Genomic DNA, 15,160 nt, shown 5'->3' with positions numbered 1-15,160 from the left:
CTAATACTACCTACTACTATAATACGGAGTGGGCCAAGAGTGAAATAAAGTAAAATTGGGCTGTGCCCAAGCTGCTCATGGTGGGCCATACTAATGAGGCCCATCTCCAACACAAATTTCTAAAATCTTCTCAAGTTATTGTGAGTCATAAGGCAAACCTCTGCACTTCGGGCAATTTTTTTTTTTTATTAAATTGGGTTCGAAACCAGAACCTCGGAGTATTAGGCGAAAGATAAAAATTAAAGACCACCAATTTGAGCGGCAAAAATCAAAGGGGCAATCCGCACAAAAAATGGTTATTTTCTTTTTTGTTATAAATATTATTTAATTATGGATGTCTATCTTTAAGAGAAAAAGTAGGGTTAGTGACTTTGGGATCAAGTCAGTTTTCCTCTATAAATACAAAGGCTCTCCTTCATTGTAAAGACATCCCTAACAAGAGAAATAAAGATATCTCCTCTCTCTTCTCTTTCCCTACAATATTCTTGTTCTTGTTTTATTATTTTATAATATGTTATCAGCACGAGTCTCTAATCTTTTATTGGAGCTTAATCCATATTAGTATTACTGTGTTTAAGAGCATGATTGCGCTACACACTCTTTATTGGAAATAAAGTGGTTGCAGTGAAAGGCTATGACATATCGTCTTTACGGAGGAGAATGATCTACAAGTATGTTTACAATTTTCCTCTCCGCGCGGTATGCTTACTAATAATTCTCTTTACGGTGAAATCATGTTTATATACTATTAATCCATCACATATGCACTGTATGGATATTTGTTGGGGGGGGGGGGGGGGTATATATGTCTAGTTATGTCATGGTCAAACCAATTATAATCTGTCTGATGACATTGTGTGCTCACCATCATGTAGTTTCAAACTCCATGTTATATTTAGTTTTATTCGTTCACTTCATCATGAATTATGAATAAAATAAGAGATAGATTTCTTTGTATTGCTTATGTGCTAATAAAATGGCAATAAACAAGAGATATCGGAGAATATAATTTCTGTTACAAATTTAGTGGGAGATCAAAATGTGTATGTGGTCCATTTTTACATTTATATTGGGGGTTTATATAGTAGATCTGGAAAACAAGAAAGAAATCACACTCATACTAGATCTATTTGCATATGGTTTCTTGAGTTATTTTGAACAACATAGTTAAGGAAAAAGTCATAACAAAACATGATACATGAAGATAAGAATGCTATGGCTCCTTGATATTTGAAATAAGATGCCAAAAGGTATGAACAATATTTCCGTTACAAAAATAATGACATGATTTTTTGGATACTTTAAGTTCGTTTAAATCCGTTGTGACGTTCATATATCATCTAATAACCATAGTTTTTGTAATTACACGAATAAGCATGTGATGGTTACATGAGATTTACCTCTTAATTGATTTGCATGAATAAAATATGACAATAAGTAATCAGTAACCTTAGTTCAATGAAATTATGCCATCGATTTTCGGGCAGTGGTGCAACACAGAAAATTATTTTACTATGCAGGCTCTTTTGGGTGAACTTTTTGCCCATGCTATATTGTTTTACTGTTTCCGCATAATAGGTTTATTGAAAGAGACAAAGATCCTGGTGAGTTCATATCTTGAATTTTGAAAATTCAATTTGAAAGAATAATATGACACCAGAAGTGATTATATTTCACGTGCTTTATTGTAATTAAATTTATTAACCATCAGAAATGGTAATATTTTTATAGGCTTGTTGTAGTTACAACGGATGATATGTTAGAGAAAAATTCTCCAAATTATATGATGAATCGATTTGCTCCTGAAGTAGCAATATCTTAAAAGAAGTTATGAATAATTATAATTTGATGTGGTTGAGGCACGTCCATATGATTTGTTTCATTCCCAGAAGTGAATGCAACAACTTATAAATACAGTTTCAATTCCCTGAAGTGAATGTGAATAAGATTCAATAAGGCCTATAATAAGAACATGTACTTGATCGTGAAGATACCACGCCTTGAGAACAAATATTCTAAATATTGTATGATTTATTTCCGAAGTAGTAAACTCAGAAATCTGCTCCTAAAGTAGCAAATTGATCTGCTCCCGAAGTAGCAAACTCAGAAATCTGCTCCCGAAATAGCAAATGTGGAACTTCACTATTGTCTTTACATGTCCATTTAATTACTATTTTTTCATGACACCAGCAGTGTGTAAGTAAAATTTATTTTATGATAACAGCAGTATCTAAGCAATGTTTAGTAGTACAAAATTAATGATCAATGGCTCTAGAAGAGCTAACTATTTGTCTAGAAGATCATGGGGCTAGTATTGTCCCAACAATGTGTGATTATGGAGAATAAATTAAAGGCTCTATGGCATTCCTTCTAGATTATAATATATGAAGTTGATCGAAACACAAGTTGTAGTAAACCCGAAGTTTACTAAAGTAAATGGCTATCATATTAAAGCTATAAATGATTGAAGGATTAAATATTTTCAAAATCATAGTAGGTAAGAAATATGTTTGTGAATGGTTACCCTCTTTATTCTCCAAATTGTACTACACAAATATAACCATGATGAAATCACATGTTACGGTAAACTAGAAGTTTATTGGTACAAAAAATAATTCATGTCATAGTAAACCAGAAGTTTACTAAAACAAATATCACATGGCATGGTAAACTTGAAGTTTACTGGTATAAATAATTTTATTAGTCGGCATGAGCGGTTCGGCCATCCCGATTCAAATATGATTGAGTATTTGACATATATTGAAGAACTAGAAGATTCTTCAAGAATTTATCTTTGTTGCTTGTTCTCATGATAAGTTGATTATAATGGCTAATGTTGGGATTGAATTCCCTAAATTCTGAAAAGAAAAAAATATATATATAAAAGATGAATATGGGCCCGTTCACCTGTTATGTGATGTCTTAAATAGATGCATCGATAAGACGGTCACATGTGTGTTTATTGTCAACTCGCAGTTTGACATATGCAAAGTTACTTGCTCAAAATAATTGAGTTGAGAGCACAATTTTCAGATTATGTAATCAAGATAATTCATCTTGTTAATTGTAACACCTCGTAGCTTCGAGCGAAGGTTTGACTCATGAGATGATAATATAATGGAACCAATATGAGAGTTATAGGAAGTGTTTTGAAAACTAATCAAGTCATAAGGAATGTCTTTGGGCAAAGCAAAGTTGGAAGCCACTCTACGAGGCATGTTTGCAAGTGAGTTTGTAGAAGGTCTTACTTCCAACGACCATAACCCCTTTATTAATTAGGAATTTGGGAAAACTTCCTAAATGAAAGTTGTATCCCTTTGAAATACCTTTCCAACGGTATATTATGGGGGTCAAGGGGACATCTGTACAAAAAGTTATGGCCATTTTACTGAAGGATTACAGAGCAGTCCGTTCACTGGTCATGTTATACGAACTTGTTATACGGCCCATATAATTTTATACGGACCGTATAACTCGTCCATACTTCATGAAACTTCAAATCGACGTTCTGTTTTCAGCCATGATAAAATATGGTCATATTATACGGACTGTATAACTTTATATGGACCGTATAAATAACTTCCACCTCACTTTTGTATAAATTCAAGCCTTCAGTTCTTTTATTTCATTATTCACAATTCCAAGCCCTAGCAACAATCCAAAACATCAAGGTAAGTCAATCCAAACCCTTCCAACTCAATTCTAACATATACTCTAATAATCTAAGCAAGAAATCATTGTTCCTAAACTAGGGTTTTCAAGAAAACCCATCTCAAGGTTCAAGAATTCAAGATTTTGGAAATCTTCTTCAAAGTTAAAATCTTTAATTCAAGTTTGGAGCTTTACCAGGTATGTAGAGCTACTATCTACGTGTGGGAACATCATTGTTCTTCCCCACGCCTCATAATCCATAAATTATGATTCTCTACTAAAACTAGGGTTTCTACACCATGTTCATGACAATCCTAGGTCCATGTCCATGAATAGATTATGTATGAATGGCTATTATCCTATCGTTGTGTTCTTAATAACTCTATATGATTATTGAGAATCAGTCCGTAATCCATGAAAACCCATATCTTGTATTCCATGGGTTCTTGCATGCATGTTTTTAACTAAGAATGATTATTTCATGAATATCCTACATGTCTACAAGTTTTCATGCAACTATATTATATAATTTCTTTCATGCCATGATACAAGATACATACATGCTAAATACAAGCTATTTCATGAAATCATGTTTACAAGTTATTTCGTGAAATCATGATTACAAGTCAAGTACAAGTTAATTCACGAAAATCATGGGCTTCTTAGCCAATTATATCATGTTCATGTTTTTGGGAGTTGCACGAATTACCGAGAAGGCTCAGATAGCCTGAAACTACGTCGTAGGACAAGGATCGCTCCGCCCAGTTAGGACGATTCCTTAATTTTACACTGAATGGATCCATCAGGCACGTTACCACCTTATACCCTGGCAAGGTATGGGGGCTCTGCTGGTCCGGCGAGGTATCAGACTCCACGTATCCACGTGGTGATATCATGTTATCAGTTTATGAAATACTCTCCCTACTTATCATGTTTTACTTATGTTATATATATATATATATATACCCATGCTCATGCTCATGTTCATGTCCGTGTTTTCGCTCGCTCTTATCATGTTATTCCATGTCCCATGTTATTTCTTTCGCATTGCTTTACATACTTAAGACATTCAACGTGCCGACGTCTCCTTTTATTGCCCGGGGTTCGCATTTCACACGCAGTACGGACACAGACGACGCCTCGCTCATTAGGATCCGCACGTACCAAATTATTGGTGAGCCCCATCTCATTCGGTTTGGCATTGTCTTTCTTTATTTAGTTTTGCATCTAAAGGTATGCGCGCGCGGGGGCCTTTTCCCAGCAAGTATATTACGAGTTTCAGACTCATGTTAGAGGTTTCATAGACAAGACAAGTGTCATGTTAGACTTCCAGAGTTGGTTAGCCGGTTTGGCTCATTTATGATATTGTCCGCATTCATGACTTAATCAAGTATTTATGTTTAATATTATGACTTACTATTTTTTATAAAAGCTCATCATGCACTTCACGTTATATTTTCGCTCATATATGCCTCATGATGATTCAGCAAGCCATGTGGTTCGCTTGGTCACATGCAGTCAGGCACCGAGTGTCATGTTACGCCTAGGCCATGGTTCGGGGCGTGACATTAATGTTGGTTTATATCAAAGCTGGTTTGACGTTGAATGCCTCTGATAAATAGCTAAACCATTTCTTATGAGAACAAAGCTTCATATGCTGGTCTAAGATATGATATATTGTATACAACATCACTTGTATGCTTCAGACCAATAAATTATGATAAATTCTCTCCTCACAATCGTTCGTGGATTAGGAACCAAATATTTCCATCTAACAGTTTTTTATGTGTGGTATATGATTAATTAATCTACCATGATGCACAAAGATGGATTCCCCCAAAGAAGATGGGATATATGTTAGTTTTTCTAACATAAGGGGGAGAGAATAAGCAGCTGAGGAATATGTTATGAATTATCATTAGTATGATCCTCATTAAAGGATAATTCAACTCAAATGCTAGAAGCATTTGCTGACCCAAAATTAATTTCTAATTTCAGCTGCAAAATGCTCCTATTAAATTCATGTCCCTGAAGGACAGAGTCTATAGCATGCATGAAGCGTGGTAGACTAATCGGTTCCAAACGCAATAATCATTGAAAAGAAAGAGGAGCAAATGATTAATGATCATTTTAAGGAAGCAATGTGCTCTTGAAGAGCCTACGACATAACACTTCATGAAACCTCATGAGAGATTTAGGTACCTAAAAATAATGAAAGTGATGAGATCTCAATAAGTTATGTCACATTGAGAACCGATACAAATGATATATCATCGACGATATCTTTGGTACAATATAGCACAATATTGTAAAAGATTGTGAGGATCTAAATTCTACGTCTATTAAAGCATGCTAACGCAGAAATTATTATCAAGTGAAATGACGCATCTTGGTAAGCGTAAAGCTTATAGGACCTGTTGTCCAGACACCAGAAGATGTCACATCATTTAAATAGAAATAGATGTTGTCATGACCTATATAAATTACTTGACAAAATTATATGAAAATTCCTGAAGAATTTTAAATGCTTGAAGCATATACAAGTTGTAGAAATTTGTTCATAATTCTTATATGAATTAAGCTAAGCAAGGTGAACACGATTTTATCACCTTAATGAATATTTACTGACTAAGGGCACAAATGACTGTATTTATCCTTAAGTCTTTGTGAAAATCAAAATCTGTCATATTGTTGGTGCAAGTTGATTACTTGAATATTATCGAAACTCTTGAAGAGTTCTCAAAAGCAGTACATTATTCATTAAAAGAAGTTGAAATGAGAAACTTGCAGAATTCTTTGGTCCTGAAGTGTCATATCTTTATGCAATTGACGCATTTATATGTTCTGTTATGACTATGAGAGATTACAGTCATACGATGTTGTTCTACATGACAGTCAAATCATATAAAGATAACATCTGATTATAAAGCAAGTCAGAAATGCACTTGGAGTGATTTCAACAATATTATATGCCGATGTAACTCTATCCAAAGACTGAACATGCAACAACATACATAGAGCAACTAAAGAGTGGATTCATAAAAGGACAAAGCTTATTTCACCAAAGTTGTTCTTCACACACGAGCTCCAGAAGAATGGTGATATCAACATACAACAAATTCATTCAAGTGATAATATGGTTGATTTGTTCACCAAGTCTCTATCAACTGCAACTTTCGAGAAGATGGTTCACAAGATTGGAATGCGAAGATTCAAGTTTTGAATTGATGGTCTCATCAGGGGGAGTTAATACGCGTTGTACTCTTTTTCCCTTACCCAAGGTTTTGTCCTAATTGGGTTTTCCTTGTAAGGTTTTTAATGAGGCAACCAAATAGCGTACTATTAGAAATGTGTACTCTTTTTCCTTCACTAGATTTTTTCCCACTGGGTTTTTTTTTAGTAAGGTTTTAACGAGGCACATTGGGATCAAGTCAGTTTTCCCCTATAAATACAGAGGTTCTCTTTCATTGTAAAGACATCCCTAACAAGAGAAATAAAGATATCTCCTCTCTCTTCTCTTTCTCTACAATATTCTTGTTCTTGTTTTATTATTTTATAATATTTTTCTTTTTATTAATTTTGGCGCGTGGTGACAAATGACATGACTTCTTGTACGAGCTTTGCAAAATCAATATGAAAAAACATTAAAGTGGAAAAAAGCACCATAGAACAACAACAACTGTTACTATTTTTTTCTCCGAGAATGTTTTTTCACCTTTACCTTTTCTGATAATCAATAGTATTGAACTTTAATTAAAAAATTTGAGGAAAAAAATAGAATGTTGTAGTAATGTTCAAGCAATTTCTTACATATTTATATTATATATGCTCAAGTGACCAACATATCCACATTAAATTGTGCTCTGTGTATTTGATTAAATTAAACCTTGATAAAGGCAATGCAATGCACTAAGCTCTCCCGCTATGAGTAGGTTAATTCTATTGTATGCAATCTAACCTTACATTTTTATGTTGTTTCATGGTTCAAACTTCAAACCAGTAATCTCCTAGTCACATCTAGTGACTTATATTGTTGCTCCAAGATTCCGTTTAAAATTAAATTTTGAAATGCAAAACATATGTTTTCGGAACAGATGTATATATATAAGGTAATAGTAACTAGTTCCATGCTGAGTACACTAACTAGAATAATTCTTTTACGCTATTACATGTCTGCAAGTATGTATACATAGGGGCAGAGGCACGGTGCAAGTTACGGGTTTGACAAAATCTAGTAATTTTTGCTCAAACTCCGTATTTGTGTCAAAAATTTATTAATAATTGTTTAATAAATATTCGAATCGATGATTAAGCAAACTAAAAATTAAAGAACAGTACTGAACCAAAAAATAATTAGTGGAGCACATAAATTTTTAACCAGGGAGACTTTCACGAAGATATGTATGCTAATTTAATATTAGCAGATCAAAAGAATATAAGAAAAACAACACACAAATAGGTTGTTTACGATAATACACTTGAAACTATCTCAATCAATAATTGTTAAAATTATTTGTTGCTTGACGTCATATGTACGATATTATTAATCATATATTTAGGCATGTCTTGATTAATTGAATACTCATGCACCAAATGATTCTGTCGCATTTTATTTGATAACATATTGTTAATTAAAATATAATTGTGTCTATAAAACAACGTATTTAGACTCCAAAAGTCAGTTTCTTGGATTTCACTTCATTTGAAAGCTACTTTTATTTACTGTTTATTCAATTTATTATTTGTGCGAAGTGGAATTTTCATATGACTATTCGATATACTTTTTCAGATGCTTATGTTTAATCAATTCCGCAGAAGAAAACCATACCTACTTTCATTAATTCTTTATAAGTTAATGCACTCTAACATAATAAATATAATGTATCATGAGCTCATGCATGAGCACATTAAAACTAATTATCATATCAAATCTCAGTTGTACTTCAAATCCATTTCCAATTAGTTTCTTTTTTTTTTTTCAATCATTTGGTACTTGGAGCATATTGATCCGAATTACAAAGCTTGGAAAGTTTTAGTGCTCTAGAGCAAATGATTCATTGGAGCATTGCCATGACTTAAACCTAAACTTCTTATTAAGGATAGAAAAACTTTTAGTATTCACCATATTCCTTTGATGATATTTACTATTTACCATTGTTTTCCATCGTACAAACTATATGTCATAATCTTAATCTTAAATATATAATTCATTTTCGATTGTACGAATTATATGTCATATAACTTAAAACAATTTTAGTCAGCAAATTTCGCTAATTTTGAGAAAGACAAGTAACATATTCTCAAAGAGATTAGGGGTGTGTTTAGTATGAAAGAAATATTTACAGAAAATATTTTTTTTCTAAAAAAGTCATTTCAATGTACGATCAGAAACCAAAATTATTTTACATTTAAAGAGGAAAAACGATTTCTTAGCTTGTTTTTTCTCCCTTAGTCCATTTGAAATAGCTTCTAAATTTTTAAAATGTTAGCAAGATAAAATTCCTTCTGAAAAATATTTTCTTCGAACCAAAATAGAAATTACCTTATTAAATTAAGTCATAGTAAGGCAGTACTCACCACATAATTGGCAGTAAGTTGCTAAATAAGTTATTTTAATTTTAAGTTTACTCACCACATTGGGTTATTAAGTAGTATTGTCGATTTATGTCACAATTCACATTTAATAGTTGTTCTAAAACTCTATTTTTTTCTCCCAAATTATTTTCTATATGGAGCCAGACATAATGTATATACACTTACTGTTTTTCTATAAAGAAAGTTATTATTCACACATGAGTGAAAATTCTTCACGAATAACTGCAAGGAATAGATCAGATCTCCAGGTATCTGCTCATTGATATTTCACTTGCCATCCTCTCATATAGTAATAACGACCCCGACCCCCCCCCCCCCCTCACCAAACCTAAAAAGAAAAGCAAAAAATCAGTCAATGGAACTCCTATATAACTAGAAAGAGCTACATGCATTAATCCTCACATTCTTTGATATATTGAGCTTCTAAACTACTTCGTGGCTAAGTAAATTAAACCAAAAACTATGCCTCAAGCACCTTCCAGTGTGGTTTCTATTATTGATCTCACCAAATTAGAGAACTCAAATGCCTCAAATTCTTGGGTACCATTGTGCAATGATGTTCGTCATGCACTTGAAGAACATGGATATTTTATAGCACTTTATGATAAGGTTTCTGCTGAACTTGAGAAGGGAATTTTCGATGTAATGGGAGAGTTATTTGATGTACCCATAGAAACAAAGAAGAAGAACTCTTCTGACTTTTATTTCTATAGATGGGTTGGTCAACTGGAGTTAGCTCCTCTTCATGAAAGCATGGGGATCGTACATCCAGCTGATATTGAGGCACTACAAAGCTTCACCACACTCATGTGGCCACAAGGCAACTACAGATTTTGGTAAGATGTTTCCTTAATTATCTCAGTTTATTTGACGTAGTTTGATGTGATAAGGAACTTAAAAAAGAAATAAAACAACCTTTTGATGCACAGAAAAATATGAACAAAATATCCGAAGTATCCTTGTACCAAATACTGTACAGTGTCAAACAAGCTAGAACGAAGAAAGTATTACATAATTAACACGACAAAAACTTATCTACACCCAGTGTTAACACTAATTCAATTAAATGAATGAATATTTGTCTTTCATACACATATTTAGTGTTAACACTAATTATGCTTGGCCCAAAGCGGACAATATCACATCATGTTAAGAGTATCTTTGGACCGTTTAGCCCACCAATCTTTTGGCATAACACTTCTAGGTTCCAAATAGTAGTAACTTTTACGTGAAAAGGGTGAAAAGATTTGGATATAGAGGGGTCAATGTAAAAGATAGTCAAAAACTATTAAATGTTGAAATGGACTTGTATGTAGCAGAACGATTCATATAACGATCACATGCTAATTTGATATTAAGACATGTATAACCGATCGAATATGTATAAAGTATATATAGACTTGAATATAGCAGAATGATTCGGAGTCCAGAGCCAAAATGGCTTCTTTTTACAGCCATTCCACAAAAATGGTATGTCTTTTTTTTTTTAAACCAAAATGGGCATTTCGTGCAATGTTGCACGAAATGCAACAAATTTATATATATTTTTTTATTTCGTTTTTTATATTAAAAACGAAATTAAAAAAAAATATAAAAATTTGTTGCATTTCGTGCACTGTCCAACGAAATGCAACAAATTTATATTTTTTTTTTATTTCGTTTTTAATATAAAAAACCGACTATATTTGGTTTGGTTTTGGTTTCAAGTCTTAAAAAACCGAAAAAAACCGAACCAAACCGACTTTATATATTATGTTAAAAATTAAATTTGTATATATATGTGTATGTATTTTAATTTTTTTATGAAAACATTACAATTTATATTATGTTTTTATACTCTTGGGCCATGCTTTTGAATTAAACTGATTGGGGAATTGCCCTTCGTTTGGGGTGGTCTTTAAATTTTTTTTTCATTTGAAATCTTTAAATTTTTGCCCTTCGGCTAAAACTCATAGGTTCCGGTTCGAACCCACGCGGTCAAAAATTTAAAAAAAAATTCGCAAGGCGAGTTAAATTTCGCTATGCCCCCAACGGCATACACTTGTGAAGGAATTACCAAAGTTATGCCGGACCGGCATACTTATGCCTTATGGGAGACTTGGCATAAGTATGCGGGTCGGCATAACTTTGATAATTCCTTCACAAAGTTATGCGGTCGCATAATAGTTTGCCCATTAAATTTTGCCTTATAAGGCAAACTTTTAGTTATACCTTAAGGAAAACTTACGCCTTATGGGGCATACTTTTAGTTATGTTTTATGGGACACACTTTTAGCTAAGGCATTACTAAAAAGTTTCCTTGAAAAAAGTTAAAAATATATATATATATATATATGCTTCAAGGAAAGTACGCTTTCCGCGGACTTTTAGTTATGTTCAACTAAAAATTCACGGAGGGAAACGGCTTTTTAGTTGTGTAAAGTAAAAAGTACGCCGGAGGGCGGATTTTTACTTATGTTTAAGTAAAAGTCACGCCTCGGCGGACTTTATAACTAAAAGTGCAAATTTCCGGACTTTTAGTTGAACATAACTAAAAGTCCGTCGGAGGGGGCGGACTTTCCTCGAAAGCATATATATATATATATATATATTTTTAACTTTTCAGGGAAACTTTTAGTAATGCCTTAGCTAAAAGTGCGTCCCATAAAACATAACTAAAAGTATGCCCCATAAGCGCGTAAGTTTTCCTTACGTATAACTAAAAGTTTGCCTTATAAGGCAAAATTTAACGGGCAAACTATTATCCGACCCGCATACTTTGTGAAGGAATTATCAAAGTTATGCGGGCCGCAAGATACTTATGCCAAGTCGCCCATAAGGCATAAGTATGCCGGTCCAGCATAACTTTGGTAATTCCTTCACAAGTGTATGGCCGTCGTGGGGCATAGCGAAATTTAACTCGCTTGCGAATTTTTTTTAAATTTTTGATCGCGTGTGGGTTCGAACCTCGAACCTATGAGTTTTAAATTTCGAAGGGCAAAATTTAAAGATTTCAAATATGAGGGGCAAAATTTAAAGACCACCCCAAACGAAGGGCAATTCCCCAATCAGTTTAATTCAAAAGCATGGCCCAAGAGTATAAAAACATAATATAAATTGTAATGTTTTCATAAAAAAATTAAAATACATACACATATATATACAAATTTAATTTTTAACATAATATATAAAGTCGGTTTGGTTCGGTTTTTTTCGGTTTTTTAAGACTGAAACCAAAACCAAACCAAATATAGTCGGTTTTTTATATTAAAAACGAAATAAAAAAAAATATATAAATTTGTTGCATTTCGTGCAACATTGCACGAAATGCCCATTTTGGTTTAAAAAAAAAAAAGACATACCATTTTTGTGGAATGGCTGTAAAAAGAAGCCATTTTGGCTCCGGACTCCTAAATTCGTATGACAATCACAACTAATTTGACACTGAGACATGATTGACCGAGTATATATAAAAATTAATGATCTCCAACGTTGTTAATGAGAAAAAATTACCCCTAACTCTTCTATATATTTCTTTATTGTGTTTCTTATCTTTTTTCCTTGGTGGGTGGGGGTTAGTGAAACAGTGACAACATACGTAAAGGCAGCAGCAGAACTAGAGCAGTTGGTGGACAGGATGGTGTTCGAAAGCTACGGAGTACCAGAAAAGCACTATGAATCACATATAGCAGCCACTACATACCTCCTCCGCCCTACCAAGTACACAGCACCACCACCAGCGACGGCAGACAGCACCGACAACGTCGGCGCCAACATACACACAGATAAGAGCTTCTCCACACTTCTCTTTCAGAATCAGGTAAATGGTTTGCAAGTTGAGACCAAGAATGGCGAGTGGATTGCTGTGGATGTCCCTCCTTCTGCCTTTGTCTTCATGGCTGGTGATGCTTATGAGGTTTGGTTGTTATTTTGTTGCACCCTTTATCTTTTTATACAATACCGTCAGTCTATCACAATTTATTTTTAAAACGATGGTGTTCGAGTTAGCTTGTGCACGCCTTAACTATTTCAATGAGTACCTATTACCTTCCACAAGCACAAATAAATGATAACTCATATACAATCACTATTTGACTAGCTAAACCTTTTTTCTGCTTGTTAATTGTGTGTATGTTCACTGAGTTTATTCACTAAAGTCACAAAATAATTTTTGTCACACTTAAACTGTTAAATCTTGTTCACATTAATAATAAAGTCAAAAACGATCTTCTTTGTCACATAATACTAGTGGTAAAAGTCACGCGTAGCTCAATTATTTAAATGTAACAAAAACTAATTTATAGTTTTACCGTTATATATAATAGGGAAAAATCAGTTCTTTTAATGCTAGATAAAAATAGCCTTGTAAATTTATTGTTATCATAGATAAAGCTCAATGATCAAACGTGAAAACATCTCTTTTGCTGCAAGTCTACAACATATGTTAAAAACAATTAGGTATTTAACTTTTAAAATTTGTGCGACAAATTATTTTTTATGAAATATCTAATTGTAAAAAACAATGCAAAATATTATTATTCTCCATTTAAAGTTCTGATTTATAATATTTTTATATAGTCTCAAATATGTAAGTTTTGTGTTTTCTTTCAAAAAAAGAAATCAACATTTTAAAATTTACACCAAAAAATTTAACGTTTAACCATCATACTTAAAACGTAGCCATTCTTTATCGAACGCATACTCTACTTAACATTTACCAATATTGTGCTAGTGTGCTTAATTTGTTTTGTGGAGTAGGCATGGAGCAATGGAAGAATATATGCACCAAGGCACCAAGTGTTGCTGAAAGGGGATAAGCAGAGGTACACATTGGCCTTATTCACATTCAACAAAGGAATAACAGATATACCTGACGAATTGGTGGATGAAACACATCCTTTACAATACAAGCCTTTCGATAATTTTGGATTAGCTTGGTATTACCTCTCTGGTGCTAACTCCATGATTCACAGCACTGCTAAAGCTTACTGTGGCATTAATGCTGGATAAATGGCTTGAATTTCATGTTTCTATATCTAAGTTTTCATAGTTTTGAAACACTCCTTATGTAATAAATTTGTGGATGGGTTCCATCATCATGAATTATCTACTACTAAAGCTCCTAATGTGGAAACTTGCAAAAAAGGGGAGGAGAGGGGGGGTCATGGACAACTTTATGTAAAAACTGATGTACCCAAACAGCCCATCTCCCATCACCAAAAGTCCACAATGCGTAATTTACATGACTTGCTTTCCACTTTTAATTTTCAGATACCATACTAAAATCTTTCCATCAATGTTTAGTCTCAAGACATAAGGTGTGAGTCCTATAAATTGCCCAATTCAATTTCTTTAAAACTAAAGTTGGAAAAAGATAAAACATATCATTGACAAACTTTGAGGAATAAACTAAAGCTATAATAATTGTGAAAAGAAATTCATACGTATAGACTAAGTACACGAGAATACCACTTAAGTCACCAAGTTTAAATTACATGACAAAATAGATTATAAGCTATAATCAAGTATTCAACAGAAATGTGAAGAAAATGTTTAGACACATACCATACAGCAATCCAAGTTGTAAAACATGCTTAGGGAATTTGAACGTGAGATTGTACAATACAAAAGTATGAATCCTCTGCGTCCATCCGGTCAAATGAATCCTCTGTATCCATCCGGTCAACTTAACGACTTATTTCATTCAAGCCACCAATCATTTATTTTTTATAATAAACTAGTTCCTAAAGATTAAAACTAAATGTTCTCTCGATCTCATATCTCTGTCCCTAGCAGGTCACAAAGGAGAAGAAAATACTAATTGATAGAACCTATGAGTTCACACTTTATGAGTTCACAACCTGAGAGTTCACCAAAACAGTCTAAGGGACCTGGTGCACGAAGGCGTTTTCTGATAATGACAGAAAGTAAATAA

At 33.3% G+C, this 15,160-nt stretch overlaps 1 protein-coding gene across 1 annotated transcript; it reads left to right on the top strand.

The window, feature by feature from the left end:
* The first annotated feature begins 9,562 nt into the window (after positions 1-9,562).
* LOC132064111 (2-oxoglutarate-dependent dioxygenase AOP2-like) lies at positions 9,563-14,351 on the top strand. The gene is made up of 3 exons (XM_059456993.1): positions 9,563-10,082; positions 12,805-13,141; positions 13,984-14,351. The coding sequence occupies exons 1-3, from the start codon at positions 9,709-9,711 to the stop codon at positions 14,233-14,235; spliced, it is 963 nt and encodes a 320-aa protein (XP_059312976.1). The 5' UTR covers positions 9,563-9,708; the 3' UTR covers positions 14,236-14,351.
* Positions 14,352-15,160: the final 809 nt, after the last annotated feature.

The sequence above is a fragment of the Lycium ferocissimum genome, chromosome 7 (assembly GCF_029784015.1).
Source record: "Lycium ferocissimum isolate CSIRO_LF1 chromosome 7, AGI_CSIRO_Lferr_CH_V1, whole genome shotgun sequence".
NCBI classification, from domain to species: domain Eukaryota; kingdom Viridiplantae; phylum Streptophyta; class Magnoliopsida; order Solanales; family Solanaceae; genus Lycium; species Lycium ferocissimum.
The sequence above is the reverse complement of the archived record's forward strand: the minus strand, read 5'-3'. Positions and strand labels throughout refer to the sequence as shown.

Bases quoted from the DNA above. Each gene is read 5' to 3' on its own strand.
- LOC132064111 (XM_059456993.1), top strand. From the start codon at position 9,709: ATGCCTCAAGCACCTTCCAGTGTGGTTTCTATTATTGATCTCACCAAA. The intron at 10,083-12,804 runs GTAAGATGTTTC...GGTGGGGGTTAG, and splicing joins CAAGGCAACTACAGATTTTG to TGAAACAGTGACAACATACG. The intron at 13,142-13,983 runs GTTTGGTTGTTA...TTTGTGGAGTAG, and splicing joins TGGCTGGTGATGCTTATGAG to GCATGGAGCAATGGAAGAAT.